The following is a 21,995-nucleotide window of genomic DNA, read 5'->3' as shown; positions in this document are numbered from 1 at the left end:
AGTAATTTTAATTTTCCAAGCTACTTCTCCTCTCACCGTCTTCCCCCACCCCTGCCTTCCCTGAGCAATACTGTGTGTGTTGGGCCTGGGGGCTGGGGGGGAGGGCGATGTCAAGCCTATTTCTGGAAAGTGGAATCTTCTGTTTGGATGTTCACTCAACTCTTCAGCAATATCCCCGCTTGATGCTGCAGAGGAGGAGACAGAGAGACAAGATTGGGACAGTCGCCCCCAGCCCTGCTAGCATCCATGAGAGTTCGACACACCACATTCAAAGATGGGAGCAGGGCTTCGAGGATGGGCTGGGCTCCCAGGACTGAATAAGGGTGCCTTGAGGACACAGGGCCGCCCCCTGTCCCACCCCCAACTCTGCTTGGACTGGAGGAGAAAAGAGGGAATGAAGTCACGGTTTCCCCAGCCCTGCCCTGCGGGCGAGGAGGCCATGCCGGGCCAGGAGGGCGGCATCCCTCACTTCCAGAAAATGCTGGCGGTGCCCCAGTAACACCCTTGGGGGCCAGGTAGGGCAGAGGGCTCTGCCTGGAGCCAGCCTCTGCAGTGTGGGTCCCTGGAAGGGGAGTCCTCGTCCTGTGTATAAGCGACTTCGGAGAGTTTCCTTGCCCTGGGCACACACACACTTCCCCTCTCCACTGACCTCACTGCTACTGCAGCTTCCGCTCTACTTTCCAGGCCCTTAACCCCTCCTGCCTGGGCCCTCAAAATCTCCTCTCTGTGCCTTATTACATCCTAACGCATCAAGATTGGGAAAAGACGCTCCGCTGGCCGTGGATCTGATGCCCTCGTTTTACACATGGGGAAACTGAGGCTCGGAGAGGCAAGGTGGCATGCCCAGCATCCTTTTGTGAGTCAGGGGCGAGTTAGGACTAGAGTCCGGGTCTCCTGGTGCCTGCCGAGGCCTGGCCTGCTAGCCACACCCAGCCTCTTCCTCCCCTCTTCTCTACTTGGTGAGAGGCTATCTCCTCCTTGGACTCCAGCAAGGACTCAGAAAAGCGCCTTCCCTGAGTAAGAGGAAAGAGACCTGGGCAGCAAGAACATATCCATGAGGGAGCCTGCCATCTACTCCCCCAGCCCGCAGGACCTAATGTTTCCATCTCCCAGCAGGGCCTGAGCCAGTGTAGAGGTAGGTCAACCCCCCACCAATGCCGTTGTCCCCCAAATGTCTAACCCCCGTGGCTCTTTCGAGTTCTGCTCAGTTTTCAAGGTTTCCCAGCCACCCTGCCCCCCTCCCATCCCCCCCCTCGCCTATAGCCAATGTCCCCAGAAGGGGTGTCCACATGCTCTCAGCAAGTTCTGCAGGCAGGAACGATGCTCCCTCTCCTCCTCCAGCCCCTCTCCTGGATGCCCCATGCCACGTGGCCACCTGGCCTCACTGCTTTGCTGTGGATCCCACGGCCACTGCTGCTCTCTACTATATCTTCCTTGGCCGTGTCTCTTCCCGAGAACCGCCACGGCTGCTGGCTCCTGTCCCAGCTGCCCCTTGGTCCCATCACCCATGCCGGGTTCCCTTTGCTTCCTCTGGGTCCCGCTGCTGGGACCGGCTTGGCGCTTCACAGGGCCAAAAGCCTCACTGGATTCTTTGGCTTCTCCCCCAAGCAAGGCCCGGCTGGGTTCCCGCCATAGGAGCAGACGCGGGCCCAGGCGCAGCCTCCTGCTCCTTCCTGGGCCCGACAGCAGGGCCACTTAGGTGCCAGCCGGTAGCGGGGCTTTCGGGAAATTCCTGTTTCTCCGTGCTAGTGGCTGTTCTCACAACTCACCACCAGGATTCACCTGTTCATCTTTACACCAGCACAGTTGTAAAATTTAGCTTTTCATATTTGTTTATGGAGGCAGAGGCCCATGAACGCAAAAGAGCCCAGGGTCCGTGAAAGTGAAAACATGGCCTTGCCCCCCACCACGGCCACCCCCCACCACTACGGCTAGACAGCAGTGCGCAGGGCAGGGACAGAGATGAGCACACTCCCGCCAGGCTCATACTGACCCTTCTAACAAGTAAAGCATATTCCCAGGCTGAGCTGTGTCCCCAGCCCTCTCCTTCACGATGAGTCCTCAATCCCTCTCACTTGCCCTTGCCAAGCCACACCTGGCTGGGGTGCCACTACACAGGCTTAGCTGTCCCTTCCCCCTCCTCTGACAGTGCATGGGCTTGCATGCTCAAATGTGGGTGCATGTGCGTGCGCACACACACACACACAGCATGTGCTTGCACACACGTGTACATACGCACGGGCAATGCACACGTACACACCAGCATATACATCGGTTGCCTGCACAACACGTTGCACGCACATGTGTATACACATATGCAAACACGTGTGCATACTCAAAGCCACCCAAGTGCATGCACAACCTCACGTGAGCACAGGCTTGTAAATACACAGAGCAGAGATACACATGGTGGCCATGAACCTTGCACCTCCTAAACCCTCTGCTGTGTATCCTGCGGACTCTGCTGCCTGTACCCTGAACCCTGGAGACTGCACGGTCTCTCTGGCACCTTCGAGCGCTCATAGCTGTTACCACCTGTGCTGTTCATAATCCAGGGGCCTCTCTCAACTCATCTCCTTATCGGGGAGCTGACTTTAGATGGTGGAGAGGAGGAGGCGTGAGCAAGAGGAATGCAGTGGTAGGCATTTCTGTAACTGCATGGCTCCAAGGTTCCTCTCTTGGGAATACACTATGTGTGTCCTAGTCTCTTCATTTCCAGCCAGGACCCCCTACCCTGGGAGGGGGACGGGGACTGGATCTGACCCAGCTCTCTGCTCACAGCCAGATGGGGAGCAGGCTCGGTGTACAGAGAAGCTCGGGAAAGTTTTCAACGGTGAAGAGAGCCAGCCATCTGCCAGCCCACCAGCCAGTGTCAGGAGGGGTGTGCTGGGCCCCCGTGGAGTGGGGATGGGCAGGTGCAATTCCGGGACCACCCTTTTCACTCTTTGGCTTCCTAGGATGTCATGATGCTGTGGGCTGGGGCCGGTAGGGGTGAGTCTAGGAAGGTGGGAGGTGCCCACCCTTGTCCCTCTCCATTGCAGACCCCTCCCTCTGTGGTCCGCTCTGGGGATTCTATTCATGTGAAGCCAACATTCCTGGAGCCCACAGGGCCAGCAAGATCATCTCACACAGGCAGATCGCTGTCTTGCCTAATGAGAAAATGATCACATGGCCCCCTGCCCCGGGCCCCTGCGCCCAGCCAGGCTCTGGCTCCCCAGCCCTCAGTGTCAGCAGCCTCACCCCAACACATGCACACCTCCCGCTTGTGCTGTTGTTCTACAGGTGTGTCCATTGGGCAACTCACAGGGTCCCTGTGGCTCCCCATCCAGAGCCCCCCTGTCACCAAGGGTTGGGCACCTCTGAACGCCCAGGGTGTTAGACCATTAGGATAGGAGGGCCTTCAGGTCATTAAGACTCTATTGCACAAAAGTGAACTGAGGCCATGAGCTAAAGTGGCTTCCCCAGTGTCACACACAGTGACCGCCCCCCCCCCCCCCCGCCCCGTCCCACCAGCAGAGCAACAGCCACCAGGGCACACAGTGGACCAGGAAGGACTTGCAGCATGAGGGAGGCAGGACTCCCCACCACACACACCCTGTTTCATCACTGCACACCTCCTCCAGGCCAACCTCACTGGCAACTTTAAAGAACCAGGGCCTCAGGGGTTGGGGATACAGTGTCTGGAATTCAGGAAGTCCAGTCCCCTTATAGTGATCCTGCCTCTGCCCAGGCCAGGCCCAGGCCTAACAAAGGCTAAATATACAGTGTTGGCAGCATCCAAGGGGTGGGTGAGAGGCCTTCTCCCAAGCACTCCGTGTTCAAGAGCGAGAAGCCCTCAGAAGAGGCCATTTTTAGAGCCAGAGGCCAGGAAAGAGGCCTGGGTCAGCTGCCTGCCTGTATCTCCCACTCATCAGTCTAAGGGCAGGTGGACAGAGGAGGAGACCCAGGCCATAAGTTCTCTGGCGGTTGGGGGCCCAGACTCACAAATACAAGGCAAAGAAGAACCCAGGTGAGCTTATGAGCTGGGGGTGGGGAGTGATCAGTAAGGGTGGAAGAAATCATAGAAGCCTTCCTGGAGGAGGCATGGAATTTCAGGATCCGAAGGGATCTGAAAAGCTGCCTAAAACTGCACATCACCGGACCCAGGATGCTCTTTGATATTCGATATCCAGAGGGTCATGATGTCCTGTGTGGGTACTTCTACCACTCGACAGCTCATGGGAATGGTTAGAGAATTGCTCGCCAGAGGGCAGAACTGAAGGTCAGAATCAAAGAGGGCTGGTGTGAAGTGGGGTCAGGCTTGAGCAGGGCCGCTGCAGAGGTAAATTTCTTTGGTAGAGAAGTCAGGGTAGGAAGGGGAAGAATCACTGCAGGTCTTATCTCATCTACCTTTTATATCTGTTCTAAAAGCACTTGGGGATTCCATCAGTGCTTTCTCAGACTATACTGCAAATGTGAGTCCCCTGGAGGGCTTATTAAAACACTGCTCCTGATTCAGTAGGTCCGGGTGGGGCCCCAAGATTTTGCAGCTCTAACAATCTCCCAGTCGATACTAATGCTCTCTGGTCTCAGGACTTTGAGCAGCAAGTGTCTGAATTACAAAACAAGACAAAACTCCGGATCATAGTCTAGTTAAAATAAAAACACAGAGAGGCAGGAAGCTTCTTGTGACACCAGAGAGAGATTACAATGGAGCATCACTTTCCCTCTGAGCTTCCAGGAAGCAATCGCAAGAAAGGAAGACATGTTTACCAATGGTTCCTCTATGGTAATAGAGACAGCCGCCTGTGCTAGGGAGGAAGTTTCTCCCCAGATTCTGGCTGTTCAAGGAACTGATCAAGGAGACCTTATTATCAGGAGATTTGAGGAGCAGGCAGAGGCTGTGCTTTAGGGGCATTGTGGGCCTTTCTGTGAGAAGACCTGAGCCTGGGCACCTCAGTGGGGTGCATCCTGATGGAGAGTCACAGTGCGGATAACACGATGCCCCTCGGTGCCCGGCCTGGGCCAGCACCACGGTCAATGCCCATAGGTGACCATCCTTCCACCACTCGGCTCAGCCCCGAGCTGGCTCAAGTGGAGAGAAACTCACAACTCTGATGCTCCACCATGCAGCCCTGGGTGTGCGAGGCAGGGTAGCCGAGGCCCAGGCCTGAGGCTCAGGAAGGGGTGAGGTGGATTTGTGGGCAGCGGAAGATCCCCACCTCTTCCCAATAATCAGGAAAGGCTTCCTAGAGGAGGGGACATGGCAGACAGATTTGTTTATGCAAAGGAAGGGAGGTGGTTTGGGAAGAGGAAAGGCCCAAGCAGAAGGATGGATGGATGAGTGGGCTTCTAGCCATGGCAGGGGTGGGGCGGTTCCCTCGCTGCCCCTCTCCCCAGGGCTGACTGAGACCCTCAGAGAGGGGCTGCTGGAAGAGGGATGGTGTGCTCTGTGAGTCTGTCTGGGATTCAGAGCCTGAATCTCTGCTTTCCCTCCAGGTCAGCGCAGGGAAGGAGGCCTGAGCCCCGCCTGCCTCAGGCGCACCTGGCTGGGGGTGCAGGGGCTCTGCCTTCGGAGAGCTCCTGGCCCAGACCGGTGTGGCGGGGAGCTGGGGCTGAACGAGGAGCTTGAACAATTAGGCCTCTGAACGTGACTGTGGGCACAGCCATGGATGGGACACAGGAGATGACAGACTTTGTCAGCCTTGTGCCACATGGCCTTGGGAGGTGACCGCCCCAGCCAGAGGTTCTTAAGCAGCTGTGTTCCTATGAAAGGCCAACCTGAACGGTCATCTCAGCCTAAGGGGGTGTCAAGGAGAGTGCAGCTGAGTCACAAGGTGCTAGGTTCTCAGCTTTCCTTGCTTATCCCTTCCCCGGGGTGACCAAGGATATACCTCTCTCTTCCCAGACTCCTTTGTGATGAAGGGGACGTGCATAATCCTGATGACTTTCCAGAAAAGGAAATGGAAAATCTTTAGACAAATAAACCCAAGGTGTGTCTGTGTTAGTGGGGAAGAAGGAAAAAAAGTGCTTGGCATTTTCTATGGTTGCCAAAGCCATCGGGGCTGGGGACGACAGGAAGTGGGGTTTGAAGGAGACTCTGAAGCTGGATGCCTGCTCCCACTTTGGCTGTCCGGGCTTCCTCTGAGCGGGGCCAGGCAGGGGGTCTGGCCCATCCTTTTCTCTGGGCCACTGACAGGGAGCCATGTGAATCAAAGGGAAGACTGGGCTCCCATAATGGCTTGCAGGTATAGAAACTAGGGTGCTCACAGACATTTCCAGAGGCCCTGAAGTCTCAGGTCTGGGCTGCTGACTGGGGAAAATAATCAAGGAAGACAGGGGATGAGGGATTCCAGGAAGTGTCTCGCTCCTCCCCCACCCCTCTGCTTGGTGGCCTTCCAGGAGGCAGGGGAGCAAGTAAGAACTTGACATCTGCCATCTATTAGCCTGGAGGCCCTGGGCGAGTACCTTGGCTCTCTGAGACTCAGTTTCCCCACCTGAAAGTGAGAGGTTTGAGAGAGGGGCCCTGCAGGTGCTGCACACAGTGCCTGCCACTGGTGCCCTTGTCTCAGTCTCAGGAGTGGTCACTGCTTTGCAGAGCCACCTCGTCTGATGACCTCATTTTACAAAAGTGGAGAGGGAGGGCCATATGGGGTGACCGGAGAGGGGAGAACATATTCAGTTAGCCCAGAAGCTGCTATGGGGCCATGAGAGCTGGAGAAAGGAGAGGAAGGACTGACATTTGGGGGAGGGGGTCAGGGAAGAGGGGCTGACCTCCAGGGATGGAGTGGCCTCACCGTGTCACCCCATCCCACATGGTCACACTTCTTGTCTCTCCGTGAGCTAGATCCACCCGGATTCCTGCATCCTCCCATGCAGCTCCCAGTCAGAGAGCCAACATCTGCTGGGTGCAGACTGGGAACCAAGCCCAGTTGCAAGCACTGTGCCCTTACTCCCATCCCAACCTTAAGATGTACAGGATGTTATTATTCTCATTTCACAGGGAGGGAAACTGAGGCTCAGAGAGGTTTTTGGTTTGTTGGTTTGTTTCGTCTTTTTATTCTGTTTTGCAACTCAGGCGACACAACCGAGAAGTTAGAGCTAAGATCTAAACCCGGTTCATCAAAGTCCAGGTCCCAGTTTATAGCGCTCCCCACCCCGCGGCAGCCTGCGCAGTCCCTGACTTGGTACACAGCCCCCCGTGGGTGCAGCAAGGACCACCCCCCCCCCAACCCAGAGGGAACACGGCAGACAAGAGGTTGGCCTTCTGACCCATAGGTTCTGGAGAGCCAGGGTCCAAACGACAGTGCACGTGAAGGAAGCAGGAGCCTCAGACCAGAGACTGGGACTGTGCTTTCCTGCCTGAGAGCTTCCTGGTCCTCAGGAGAGGAGCAGTTTCCATAATGCCCACTAACACCCCAAATGGCCAAGCTGGGGGTCCCAGGCTCTGAGAACACAGTTGGGGCAGCCCACGTGGCAGATGCCCTCCCCACGGAGGGACTGGGAGCCATCCTGCCAGCCTGGCTGTCTTCCATGTGTACTTGGAGGTGGCCAGGCCCAAGGGAGCCAGCCGGTCCCGTCCAGCTGGCCCAAGGTCACCAACAGCTTCGAAAACAATGGGCAGTGGGTCCAGCCGTAGCCGGGTCCAGAACAAAGGCCTGGGCACTTCCTCACATTGAGGCCCCCTCCTTCATGGTTTGCCAAGACAGGAGACGGAGGAAGCCTTCATCGGGAGGTAGGGATGTTTTGCAAAGACCATTCCCAGGAGAGCTACGGCCACCAGTGCCAACAGGGGAGCACACAGAAGCAACGGCTGCTCAAGGCCAAACTCTGCCTGCCAGGAAGCAGGGGAGAGAGGGGCCTTGACTCCAAGCCCATGGGCCCCCTCCCCCCACCTCACCCCCTAGGCTGAATCCCTAAAATGCAAGGTGTCTCCCACTGCTGCTCCTCTCTGGGGCCCTAGCTCAGAGGCTGGCGTCTGCCCTCTGGCCCGCCCCGCACGCTGCTGCAGCACGGTCTTCTAAAGCAGCGTGGAGCCACCGCTGCCCTGCTCCGAGACCCCCCACGACTTCCCAGCGCTCAGGAGGCAGCGCCACCCCCTTTGCCGGACACAAAAGCCCTTCAGCTCTAACATTCCTTATCTTCCCGCCGCCCCAGATGCCCCAGCCCCTCCCTTCCTCCTGGCAGCCCTGACCCTGCCCATCTGGGCTGGGGTACCTCTGGCCCTCCTCCTCCCCTACTTTCCTTCAGGGCCCGCCTTCAATTCTCCCCCTCCAAGAAGCCTCACTGACTGCTCCGGCCTGTACAAGTTTCCCTCTTCTAAGCCCTATGCCCCCAATAAAATCCAAGAAGGATCTGAGCCCGGGACTTGGGAATCAAGTCAGGAAATCAATCGGTAACAAAACAATCCTTCCTGAGAGTAAAGTTCCCATACACAGCACAGTCTGTTTACACAACTGTCCTGGCGTGATTATTAATAACACTCCCTCAGGCCCGGTCCCCGTGCCGGGGCAGAGCCCAGAGACGGTGCTGACAACCGGTGTCTATAGTGCCCTGAGAGTATTCACGCTGGGCACCCAGGCAGGACACGAGGAGGTGGGTGCTATCATGGAGGTGAGCCCCATTCCACAGGGAGGCAGGGCTTTTCCTGAACCTCCCAGATGCCGAGAGGCCTTAAAACAGAAAATGCCAGATAAGCACCCAGGATTGCCCTTATCAAGGGCCACAGGAAAGGCGCAGGCTTTAATATCAAAACCACACCCGGAATCAACGGTTTAAAGACCTCAGGCAGTAAGTACCTCTCCACCCCAACACCCAGTGACTGGGGCTTTATGCCTGGAGGCGGGATGGGGGAGGGGTGCGGGGTGGGTGATGGAGGGGCTTCTCCAAAGATGGGGAATGATCTTTGGGCTTCATCCCCCAGGATGAGACAGGTACACGAGGAGCGGGAAAGAAGGAAGACCAGGAGCCTCAGGCCCAAGGGCAAGGAAACAGGGTGGTGTAGAGGGTGTGTGTGTGTGTGTGTGTGTGTGCATATGCACTTGTCGGGTAACGAGAGAAACCTGTAGCTGGGATCTGGGCTGTGAGAGAGGTGTCGATTGAGGGCCCTCGGAGGGTGGGTCCTGCACTTTCAGTTAGGTAATCCCAGAGGGCTTCCTAGAAGAGGGGCCTTGGAGACAGGCTTTGAGGGTCAGGTCAGATTTGGCAGATGGTCATGGGGAGCCAGAGGGCAGGGACCCAGGTGCAGTAAAGAGCACTGGCAAACGCTGCAGGCAGCAAGGGGCTTCAAGCAGCTGCTACGGTTGGGGGTGCATGGAGTGTGGAGCTGGGAGCAAGGTGAGGAGGCAGACAGGCAGGTTGGAATCATCCCCTTACACTTCCCATCACATGTATTCCCTTGAGCCCAAAGGCCATCTGGTGTTCTGGTCTCCAAGAGACCCTTCCATGAAGGAGAAATGTCCCAGCAGGGGTCTTCACGAACAATTCCTATCTGGCCTCAGTTTCCCCATCTGTGAACAGAAGGCCTTCGATGATTTCCCAGACAACAGGATATAGCATAGGTATCTCCCGGGAATGTGGACAGAACAGTGGATGAAGCACTTTGATGCCAAGACAACAGGAAAGGCCAAGGGCGGGCGGCTGTGAGCACCGAGCCCCTGACCAGCGTGGGGCTCTGATTCCTCTCTTGCGCAGAGGTCTCCTGTGAAGCACATCCCCGAGCAACATGCCGAAACTGGCAGTGCGCCACACTGACCCATGGGCAGCCTGCCCGCCCACTCTCCCACCCACCTGCCAACCACCCCTCGTCCTGCGTTAAGCAATCTCCATTATCGCAAATGCCTGACATTTTTGCCTGGTAATTACAGCTCCCACAGCCCCAGGAGGATTAGGGCACGATTAGGGAGTAGGGAGGACTCTGGCAGATGGGGAGAAATACCTGTAAATAGGCTTGGCAGCCTGATTGCCTCCTGCAAGTTTAGGCTCCCAGAAGGGCTCAGTGGCCAGTGAGGATCATCCTGGGGCCTTGGAAAGCAAAGGCCATCAGCATCTGTCACCCCCATCATCTCCTGGCCTCCCCACTCATACTGCCTTTCCTGAGCAGTATGTGCCCCTCAATGTGCCCCCTGCCTCTGCCCCACACTCACTCCCCCATCAGGGAGAGAGATCTCAAGTAGAGCTCTGAGCAAACCTTGTCTCCTGGGAACAGGTCCCAGCCCTGGGCCTGCCGTCTGAGGCCTTCCCCCACTCTGTCCCTCCTCTGATTCTCTGGGACTCCCACTCTGGGGTCACCTCAATGAGGCCCACAGACCTCATGGACTTTCAGGGTCTCTTAAAACCCTTTCAGGGTCTCTCACCAACCTGTCACCTTGAATGATCTGCCATCCAAGTCTCCACTTGTCAAAACCGTGCCCATCCATCAAGACTTAGGTAAGATGCTGCCACCGCCGAGGAGCCCTCCAGTCCCCTCTGGAAATATTAAAAGCAAACACTTTGCAGGTCCTTGTGACGTGCCAGGCCCTACTCACTGTGCATTGACACACTGAATCCTCAGTACAGCCCTGGGCGGGTGCTAATTTTACAGACGAGGAAACTGAGGCCCAAAGAGCTTAGGTCAGGTGCTCACAGCTGCACAGGCAGGAAGCAGAGGGGACCCCTGGTCCTGATGCTGCTTGTCCTTGGACAACACTTCTCCCGCACGTCCCTTCAGTACAGCCTCGTTATGGGGCCAACTTCTGCGTCATCGCACCCTCAGCCCCACAAAATCACAAGTTCTAGAGTACAGCTCTCTCTAACCGTAACCTGAGTCATCTGATGGTTTTATTAGAATGCAGATTCCGACTCAGGAGGTGGTGGGTGGAGCCTGAGAGTCTGCATGTCTAGGAAGTGCTCCAGTGTTGCTGGTGCTCCTAGTCTAAGGACCACACGTTGAGTAGCAAGACTAGAGCCTACACTAGGGCAGACAAGTCTTCCCCTTGCCATTGTTGGCTTAACAGAGCCACGGGACTGTGGGAGCCTAAGACTGGTCCTTCACCATCCGTGGCCCTCCCAGGAGGGTGGGCCCCCTGTCGGTGCTCGCGACGGGCTGGGCCCCCACCGCTAACTTCCTTCTGCTCACAAAAAAGCAGTGGGATGGGGTCTGGATGCACCCCTGCCTTAGGATATCCCCCAGCACCCCTCCAAGCCTTGGCCCAGCTCTGAGCCCCCAAGGAATGCTTGCAGTTCTTCTGGAAACTGCTCTTCTTACCTGTGCTGCTGCCACAAAGCACCTACAGAGACAGCAGGTCTCTGCTCGGCCAACACATCCTGTCCTCTGGCCACGGAAGAAGGTGAAGAAAACACTTGGCAGTGGAAGAGGCCAGTAACTACTGATGACTTCTTTGGAGAGAGGCGTCAGTGTGCCGGGATCCCTTCCCCCAGCCATGGGGCACGGAGGCGTGCATGTCCTCTCCTAAAGCCAAGTGGGGGAGGCTTCCAGAAAGCTGCTTGAAAGCTTACTCTGTGTGCCCACAGTGTGGGAAGGTCCCTGACTCCCACCTAAGGACGGGAGACATTGCTGTTCCCTATGGGAGGCTGAGCAGAGAGACAGGCTGAGGTGGGAAAGGTCTGACCTCCAGAGCTGGGGAGGCCTTGCATGGTTCAAACGTGGATCTTGCAGAAGGAAGACTCGGGTCTTCTTAAGAGGTGAAGGAGGAGGTTGACTTCACCAGAAGCTGGGTGTGACCAGGTACCAAGAGCTGTCGTAAGCAGCAGCTGGAGCATGAATCACCTGACTCAGGAGAGGTCGCTAGTGACTGGAGCCCCAGAGAAGCAGGGGGCAGAGGAGTTTCCACTGATGGGGGAGTATGGACTTGAGCGGTCGTGAGATGGCCCTTACTGCTCACACAACTGGGAGGGCAGTGCAACTGGCCGGCTCTTTCCTCCAGAGACCAAGAATTCACACCTCACTGAGGTCAGCTTGCTCACTGACCTGGCGGGGCCCGGCCCCCCCCTGCCCCATGCACCTGGGGCACAGATGGGGCAGCCACACCCAGCACCGCCCTTGAGTGGGGTGGGAAGCCACCCAACTCTAGAACTCTCAACATTTTCTGTGGAATTCAGGAGGGTGTTAGTCCAAGTTCAAGGGTATAAGAAAGGCTAAAGATGCTCTTCCCAGAAAGTTACACATACATACGTGAACACAAAGATTTTAATATAATTTGGGAAGGAGACTGTGGACCCGCTGAAGCCTGCCCACAGTCTCCGTAGAAAACCATGCACCTTGGGTGGAGAACACCCACCTGCAAGGAGGCACGGGCCTCTATTTCATTCTTGCAGGCTTGGTGGCAGTGCTGTGGCTCTACTCCAGGAGAGGGTGGCGCTGGGCTTTGCCCCTCTTCCATTCCAGGAAACCCCAGGCCCAGGGTGTCACCCTGCGCATGTACCTGCATCTTGGCTTCTAGAAGAGTGTTTTTATAATTTGTTGGGACTGGGTTTTTCAAGCAACGCTGGGAATATTTTGATTTGTCCAGCCCTGCCAATGGGACCCCGGTCAGGAGGTTAAGTGAGTTTCATTGCAAAGACACACTTTTCCTTCCCGGGTTGATAAACAAGCCTGCTGCAGGGAAACCGACTTCCTCCACTGGCGCTCAGCTGGAGCAGCCTGTCCCTGGCCAAGGAAAACAAATGCATAAACATTTCGGGGACATATAGGAAGCATTTCTGCTGGACGCCTGCTGCGAATGGCCGCTGGAGTTTACACAGCAAACCCCAGTGGGGCCTCCGCACAGCCTGGACAAGGCACTCCCTGCCTCGCACTTCCCTCCCAGCTCCTCCCAGCTTCTCCCCAAAGACCCACAATACGATAATACAATACGACAATCCGGCCACAGCTCGTGCCCAGCCCACAAGAGTGCAAAACAGGCCCTTGAGCTGTCACCTCCATACGCCTGGCACTTAAAGAGAAAGGGGTCTCCTTTCAGCCGGCACTGCAGAGAGAACACAGTCCCTGAGCTGTTGTGTCCAGAGCCCAAGAGGGGGCACACAAGAGGCTGGGGACCAGCTGCCGTCCAGTGTCCAGGACTCTCCCAGGCCTCTCCCTGGGCCAGGGCGACACAGGAGGAGCTCACACCCTGATCCTTCTGTGCAAACACCCACCTCTACAGGGCCCATTGACAGCAATGGCCCACGCCCCTGCTGTGCGCAGCAGGGGCGGGCACTGTTGCAGGCTCTGCCCTTATGCCGCTCAAGGCTTCTCACGTGGACGGACCTCGTGACAGAGGCTCCTGGAGCCCAGTGCTCTGTCTCTGTGTGCCCTTGCTCAGTCCCACTGTTAGGAGCCGTCGCGAGGGGTTTCTTGACTTTGGTTTTGGACACATCTCTCTCTCTCTCTCTCTCTCTCTCTCTCTCTGGTCTTCTCTCCCACCTGCCACTGCCTCTCTATACTTCTTCATACTCCCTTCTAAAGCCAGGAGGATGTAAATCAATGGAATCGAGGAGGCTGCAACTGTACAATTTTCCCTTTATGAATGATTGTGTTTTTCCCATTCCCACCTGTCCTACCCTTGCTCTGGGGGGGTCTCCACAGGCTCTGCCCACCCACATTTCCGGCAGTTCTCTTCACAAGGGGCTCTGTGGCAGCCACATGGGGGAGACTCCCCCCGCTCCCTCTGCTCATCCCCATCTTATTGCCCTCTGTGGCCAAGAGGTCCCTCCCTAGAAGGTTCTTCCCCCCATATCCACTTGGCCAGGTCCAGCCTACCCGCCAGGTCCACATGACCGTCCTCCCGGGATCTCCCAGGGATCTGGGTCTGCCCTGAGACAGGTTCTAGGGGACCTGAGTTGTTTCTGGTCAGCAGGGCTTACACTGGTACCTTAGACCTGAGGCTGATCAGTAGAAGACAGGCTAGACCAGAAGCTCGGCCAGGGACCCTACTGGACCACCTGCCTGCACAGACCCTTGTTAGGTGATATCTCCAGGGCTCTGGGGCCCCTCCGCCATCACTGTTCCCACCCTAGCCATGAACCACGCACACCTCATGCTTCCTTCGCCATCACAGAATGAATGAGTCTCTCTCTGTCCTTAGCAAGGGTTTGACTTCTGCTTTATAAAAAGCCAACTACCGGAAATAATGAACCCGGGGTCCCCAGGCTGACCATATCACAGGCTTGATGAGGGGACAGGCGGCCCAGCGGGGTGCAAGGGAGGGATGCAGACAAAAAGTGGCAAAGGCGGTCCAATCCTTGGCAGTCACGGCTCAGCTGAGAGGAAGCCACATAGCAGCACGCTGGGCCCTCATCACCGTCCTGGGGGCCCTTCATGGAAGGGGCAGGGAGGTTCTGGACACTTCTGGAGCATTGCTGGTCCAGACAGGAGGGACGCTCTTCTGAAGGACTTGTCCCTGAGGCCTGGGGCTCAGCTGTCACCCCCAGTGATGAGTGGTGGAGCCATAGGCTTACCCACAGGAAAGGTCACAGGATGGGGTCGGAGCCGTTCCAGTTCACCGATGCCCCCTTCCACCTATGCACAGAGTGACAGATACAGAGTTAGAGCTGCAGGGGCCCACAGAGGAGCTGCCTCTTGTCCTCACTCACCTGAAGTTCCTGTCTCAGGGGCTTTGAGGATCTCTGGTTCCACCCTCCCTACCTCGCCTCTCCACATTCACACACGAACCTACATGCTAGGCCCTTGTGAAACACAAATACACCTCGGACCCCAGAGAGCCATGGAGAAGACAGAAGCGACAGGTCATTTGTTCATTCATTCATTCATTCATCCCACAAGGGTCTACTGAGAACCTCATCCGTGCCTGGCACTGGAGGGCCCTCAGCTGATGCAAGTAGGTGATTCACATGCACGGATCCGGCCACCTTCCAGGGGTACTGATGGTGACACTTTAAAGCACATGGGAAGACCGAGATATGGGAGAAGGCTGGAGTGTTGTCCCAGAGAAGGAGAGAGGTGGGGGCAGAGGGTGGGAAGCAGGCAAGGTGGCACACAGCACAGGACCTGAAAGCCTCGAAGGAATCTGGGCTTTGCTCTAAGAGCCACCGGAAGCCAGTAGAAGACTGTGAGCAGCTCGGTAAAACACAGACTTGCATTTTTAAAAATTACTTCATGAAGCCTTAAGAAGCAGTGAGTACTGGGGTGCATGGGTAGCTCAGTCAGTTAAGCATCCAACTCTTGATTTTGACTCAGGTCATGATCTCCCGGTTCAGGGGTTCGAGCCCCACATCAGGCTCTGTGCTGATGATGCGGAGCCTGCTAGGGATTCTCTCTCTCCCCTTCTCTTTAACCCCTCCTCCGATCATGCATGCTTTCTCTCTCTCAAAATAAATAACAAACATTAAAAAAAAAAAAAGCAGTGAGTATAATTTTACTGTAGCCCAGGGCTGGATACAGTGTAATACTGGTTCAATTCCAAAATCAGAATTATTGGAGGTGAGACCACAAAACATCCCAAAACTTGATTTTAATACATGGCACCCTAGTGTTCTAAAACAGTGGATGGGATATTTCTGCAAGCTCTGGCACTGGCTGTATTACACATATACATACATCCTAAGGTTATATGAACTAAGAAGCAGGTGTTACACACCTCAACAGCAGTCCTAGGGTGCAGACTTTGGGAACTGGGGTCTAGAAATGCTTTTCACAGTGTGGGGCTTGAGGAGAGAGCAGACATTTTCAAAACCTGAAGTTTGTCTTCCAACTGAAGTCAAAATCTTGACTGCCAACAGAGGAGGGTTAAAAAAAAAAAAAAAAAAGGAAGCTTTTCTCGCTTTAATTGCACATCTGCATTGCAAAGTCCAGTATCGCTGAAATGGGAACTACAACCAGGGAGCGAACGGGTTCTCCAGAAGGAAGCCTGTTAGACTTCCCGATCGAATGCTTAGACGCACCAAGAGGTTTCGGTAGCCGTTGGCTGTAAACCCAACCTTCTCCGCCTTCATGAATAACCCAGACGCCCTCTGAATTTCTTTCTCCTCCCTTCCTCAGGCTTCCTCTCTTTGTCTTTCTTCATGTGTGTGCCTTGCTTCAATTGCCACATCAATGGCTCTGGTTTTTAGGTGGGGAGGGACGGCCCTCCCCAGGCAGTGGGATTACTTTCCTCTTGACTACGGGCAGCCTCTTGGTATCTGTAAGACTGGATTTTCCTCTGTTGAATATTTTGCACACTTTATACCAGCCCATGCCTCTTCAAATGGGCAAAAAGATTTCTTGTCATGTGAAGAAAAAAAAAATCTTAGTGGTAATTCTGTGTGTCTTGTTCCCGTGGAAAGGTTTAGTGTGGGAGATATTTGCACATCGTCTGTTTTGGAATGATTACTATCCCGTTGTTCTTCTAGCTTCACCCAGCACACTGTGAGGACAGACGGAATCTGAGAATATAGTGCTCGTCACAGTCTAGACACGAGACACAGCCCCGCCTTGTGTGGCACATGCCGGTCGATGTCCCCAGAACTTCTTATCCAGTCTATACAGGAATGCCGAATTGCATCTTTTTGTTACAATGCTTGGCATAGAAGGCTGAAATGGTGGATAATGGCAGAAAACGTGCCAAGCCATGACTGTTACACTGCTTTAGCAAACTCGTCCTTCAAAGCTAGATCTGCGTGCTCTTCATTATTGTTGATAATGGCCTATGATGCTGAGAGAGCCCACCCAAAATGGGGTTGGCTGGCTTTTTCACAGCCAACCCTGTCCCTCCTGTATGAAAGGCTGGGAGGTGCCTCTCGCCAGCCGAACCGTTCGATCCCTGGGATCCATCTGGTCACAAATGCTCAGAAGTGGGTCTGGATGTGCAAAAAAGTTTGCACACATTTCTAGAAGAGGACTCTTCTCAAGACTAATTATTGGAAGACCTACCTCAGCAAGACACATTCCAAACATTACCTGTGATGACACACACAACCCTCTTGTGCTCGTCCACCGACCCTACCTCTTGCTCATCGTCGATCACGTCACGTGAATCGAAACGGTCGGTACCACTCGTTCCTTTGGCTGTGGGGGCATTCAGTGATTCTGTGGTGTCTGGGTGCTTTAGATTTTTTGAGCTGCTATGTGTCAGCACTGGGGCAGATCCAGAGGAATCTATTAGGTGGTCTGGGGTTGAGCCACTCTGATGGACTCCATCAGCATCATAGCATCCAATCACTGCTTGAAGAAGCACTGGGACTGCATCTGGAGACTCTTCAACACGACTGGGAGAGGTCAGGCCACTCCTAGGTAGTCAGCACCCAATGCCTGTGCCGTTTGGGACTGGAGTCAATGATGCCCCAGGGTAGCCCCTATAGGTCCAGTCAGTAGCAATGATGGATGCAGCTCTCACCTGCACAACTGAGCAGGCTGCGGGGGTAAGACAGGCTGGGAAAGCTCTGTGCTGATCACAGGCTCCAAGGGACTAGGCTGACCTATTGCACCAAGTGGGTTACGAGTACTTCAACCATCCGCAGCGACACGACTCGGGACTTAATTGATTCTACCATGCAACTTGAGATTTTCAGTTTTCTTTCTCTGTTCATCATATGTGCAGTTTTGAAGCATGTCAGGAAAAAGCTTTTATTGTTCCATTAAGATTTATAGGTAAGCATCAGCCTCTGTAAGTTTCTTATCAAAGCCTTGGACACTAGGGACACACCCTGAATCCAGACCCCCCCCAGAAGGCGGCAGAAACGAGGTGTGGAGGAGAGCAATGCTCCACCCACAGCCTCACTCCAGGCAGGCATCACAGACCCAGATTGTGAAGGTGAAACTATTGCCCAGACCACAATGGTTCCTTGCCCTAGTCGTGGCAAGAATGGGCATGGAGGTGGGGGAGTCAAAAGTACACCAGACTTCTTGTATCCCTAGAAGACCTACCCTCAGCCTGGCCCCCGCAGCCCTTCTCCACAACCCTCGCCATCCCTCCCAGTCTTCACCCCTGACTCTGATGAGCAGAGAGAGGTCCCTCCTAGGAGCTCCCAATCTGCAAATTATCTCCGATCCTGGCAGCATGGCGTTTGGCCTCAATGCAGGGTCACATTTGTCTGCTACTGGGCACGCCACAACAATGGTCACCGAGTCTTACAGTTCGGGGGGCAGGGGGGGTGGTTATGTTTAGTTTTGAGGCTTTTTACAGAGGTTAGATAACTCACTGCAGCCCAGCCAACAGGGGCCAATAGTGGGGAGAGCATTAGAAGCGCCAGAGAAAAGCAGTTCAGAATTGCTAGAAAATCAGAAATGTTTTTCAACGGCAAGGGCTGAAGACACAGGATACTGTGTTTGTGTGGGGATGAATGGTTCCCCAGCAGGAAAGTCCACGGTCAATTACAAGGACCATAAACAGAGCTCTGCATATGCAATTAGGGCTAGCAGAGAAAGGGGAGGGATGAAATGGAACCACAGACAGCGCAGCAGGCAGAATCCCAGCTCACTCATCCAGTGTTAATTCAGGACGTAAGAGTGAGAGTTTACAGCAGGCTTGCTCGGCCTTGGACCACTGACATTGTGGGCTAGGTGATTTTGTTGTGGGGGCTGTCCTGTGCATTCTGGGATGTTTAGCACCCTCCTCCCCAGCCATGATACCCAAAAATGTCTCCAGACATTGCCAAATATTCCCTGGGGCATGCAATCACCTGGTGAGGACCACTGGCTTAGGGGTTGAGCTCAGTGAAGATGCTGTGGTCCCTGGAGCTCAGGGAGGCTCAGCATCACAGAGAGGGCCCACCTCATGGCCACAAATGAGGCCCTCGCCTCCCATGGGCCATCCCTATAGAAGACCAGCAGGTACCTGCCTCCCCACCCCGATTTTCAGCATTGATGACACTAGTGTATTTCAGCAGGGGGTTCTAGGGAGGACACCTAATAAAGCCTGTAGCAGCAAGAAGAAGAGGACAGACCTGGCTTTAAAGCCCCCAGAGCTGACCAGTAGAAATATACCACGGAATTCCTCTTACTCACTGTGGATTTCCAGACAAGCATCCTGTGGGCAAGTTCCCCTTCCTGTGCCCCAGCCACTGGGAGCCAGAGCACTGTGGAATGAGCCCCATAGGCTGGCTCTCACCTGTGCGCCTTGGCCTGTGCTGTGCCCTCCCCCTGGAATAACCATCCCTCATCCCCGCCCCCCATTCTTCAGGATCAGATCCAGGACTCCTCCTTCCAGAAGTGTTCTCTGACCCCAAGCAGCCTGAGGGTCCTTTCTCAGCACCATGTTATCATGGGGTCTCCCTCCACCACTAGACTGGAAGCCCCTCAAGGGCAGAGCTGGTATCACTCGCCTCTGTGCCCTCCAAGGCCTCTCAGTGCCAAAGCACAGGCTGCTGGGGTGCCGTTAAATGAACACACTCCTCCATGGCAGCTGCTTTTTCTGAAGCCCTGGGCGCCTGGTGGGGAAACCTTAGTTTTTGTGCACACTGCACTCTCCCTTGCCTTTGACCCAGGCAGCCACAAAGCCCTGCCCACGGACCTCGTCCTCTCCTGTCCCTCCCCCTCTGTTTCTTCCCGATTGTTCCTCCTCCCCACGCCCCCACACACACATGAGCCCCTATGGTCTCCAAAGGAAAGGGATCCTTATACCCAATCAAGAGATGGGGAAACTGAGGTCTGGAGCAGAACCAACCCTCCTGGAGGTCACACAAGGTGACAGCAGCAGAGCCAGGACTCAACTGAGGTCTCCAGAGTCCCATTATGTACTCCTCCCTTGCATCATGATGTTGAGTATTCTGTGAACCCAACCACAAGGACACGATGGGCAAGGGTGTGTGCAGGTTGCATGACGGAATCAGAAGGGGCAGCTGGGGCCGTGGGAGCACCCAGGGAACCCTCCTTTGATGGGTGAGAGCCACTATGAAGAGGGCACCTGAGCAAGAAGGGCGTCCACGGAGGCGTGAAGACTGGCACAGGCCCCCAGGCAGGTGGGGACACAGCTGAGGGAGTTGGGCACTCAGCTCCAGCCCCTGGAAGGCACTGTTCCCAACTGAAATTATATTTTCAATTTCTTGTCTGAGCCTCCAAATAGAAACATCTGTGGCGCAGCCCCAGGCCCTGGTTATGAGTTCTTTCCTCTTTCCTCTGGACCATTGACAACTGTTTCATTTTCTCCCACTCTAGCTAGGCTTGAAGCTCGAGAGGTCACTCTGTGCAACTTGTTTGGAAATGACCATAAATGAGTCTGGTTTTGCTGAGATGGTTACAGAACAGGGGGAATGGGACCGTGGAGGACAGACCCTACATTCCTGACACGAGTGGCGGCAATGGGAGACCTCCTGAGGCCGGGATGCGAGTCACACTTGAGAGCAGAGGTGGCGCAGGACCTGGGATAGTTCGACTTAGGATCCTCTTCCCCGAAGGCAAAGCTGACAGTCTGGTCTTGTGCAATGTCGCTGTGGCAACAAAGCCAGGTAGCGGGAAATCACACTGCCCGCTCTGTGACCTTCCCCAGGGCTGGGACAGCACGGGCCTAAGCTCCAGGACCTGGGTTGTCTGTGACTCGAGGTGTGACCTGGGGCACAGACCTCCACTCTGGAGACCCCCCATCTGTGAAAGGAAGGCCCACATCAGGTGGTGTTCAAGGGCCTTTCTGTGGATCTCGGCAAGTTGCTGGCAGATGGGCCAGATGTGTGGTGTCCTCGGTGCTGGCCCGGGTGAGCATCAGAGGTCCTTATGGGGCAACAGAGCTGGGTTTAAGGGTAGCCAGCACATCTCTCCCTGGATTAGGACAGGGTCGATCATGAACTTCTATTCAATGGTGAACTCTCTAAGAGCAAGAATCCAGTCTTATCCGGCTGTTTCTTCCATGGAGTCCAGCCCAGAAGTTCCATGAAGTTGAAGTGATGGGCCCACAGGTCTGGTCCCTCCTGTGGTAATGACCTGAGACGTGGCCTGACTTCAGGCCATGGTGCCACAGATACCCCCTTCCTGTCAGGGTGGGGACCTCCTGTGGGAAGCAGGGCTCATCCCCCAAGAGACAGGGCCCTTTCTCCCCAGGGTCTTCACTGACCTTGAAGGCCACTTTCCCAAGTTTCTCCCTTTGAGCTGTTTGAGAATCTGGGATGAAAACAAGACGCAAAGCCTTTGTAATCCAACCCCTCGGAACAGGATTCCAGGAGGCTAGGCCTGCTGTTTCCCATTATAGTGGTATGTTATCTGATGGGTACTTGAGGGGGGGGGGGCGGGAAGAAGCCAGCATTCCCACCATTCACTCACCCACTCAGCTTCTCTGAGAATAGTACTGGGAAAAACCTCACCACCTTAATTGCCCAGGTGGACCCGCCACGGTGGGACAAGTGACAGGGGAAGCAGTAGGCATAGGATGGATGCTCATACCTGGGGGAGGGGGAGAGGGAGGGGGAGGGGGCAGCCCACAGTCAGGAAGAAAGGACCCCTGGGCCAGCGTGTTACAGCAGGCCAGATGCTAGAGGGTCAGCACTTGACTTGACATCTGACTCACAAGGCAGCCAGGAAGGGCGACGGAGGGATAGGCGCTACCCTCACCGGGCACCAGAAGTTCTCAAAGTGTAGTCCGGGGCAAGCAGTGCCAGCAATCCCTGGGAACTCCCCATAAATGCACATTCCCAGGCCCTACCTAAATCTCCTGAACCAGAACCCCTGGGGGTAGGACCCACTGATCACACCCTCCAGGGATGCCTGCTAAAGCCTGAGGATCACACCCTAGAGTAAATCTTCCCAATGGGTGAACCAGAGATGGGTACGGGTGTGTCAGAGCATTGATCCGCACATCCATCAAGGGGCTGGGTAGGGTCTGGGCCAACCAGAGTCCCCAGGCCAGTGCTGTGCGCTACACAGTGTGTGCTACACAAATGTGATTTTTGACCTGAGACAAGGACTAGGAAACACGGCTAGATGCCTTGCCCAACCCCCATGCCCTGACAGTGAACAGGGACAGAAAAGGGAAGGGCAGGGACTCAGCCTGGACCTTACACCCCAGGCCAAGGGCTCACTCCTGGCTGCAGGCAGTGTTCCCAGTTTCCTCATCATTTCACCGTTTCGTTGCATGGGACACCACTAGAGCTGGGGTGGGTGGGGTCCTGGGAGAAGG

General features: G+C 55.3%; 1 protein-coding gene across 2 annotated transcripts in view; it reads right to left on the bottom strand.

Annotated features, from left to right (window-relative positions):
• Nucleotides 1–14,043: 14,043 nt before the first annotated feature.
• MINDY4 (MINDY lysine 48 deubiquitinase 4) overlaps nt 14,044–21,995 on the bottom strand; it is a 110,669-nt gene continuing 102,717 nt past the window's right edge. For both annotated transcript variants that reach the window (XM_045052558.1, XM_011280450.4), the window contains exon 18: nt 14,044–14,476. In XM_045052558.1, the coding sequence (XP_044908493.1) occupies nt 14,428–14,476 (49 nt within the window). In that variant the 3' untranslated portion in view covers nt 14,044–14,427. The remainder of the gene's footprint in view (nt 14,477–21,995) is intronic.

The sequence above is a fragment of the Felis catus genome, chromosome A2 (genome assembly GCF_018350175.1).
Source record: "Felis catus isolate Fca126 chromosome A2, F.catus_Fca126_mat1.0, whole genome shotgun sequence".
NCBI classification, from domain to species: Eukaryota; Metazoa; Chordata; class Mammalia; order Carnivora; family Felidae; genus Felis; species Felis catus.
Note: the sequence above shows the minus strand (reverse complement) of the source record. Positions and strands in the feature narration are given on the sequence as shown.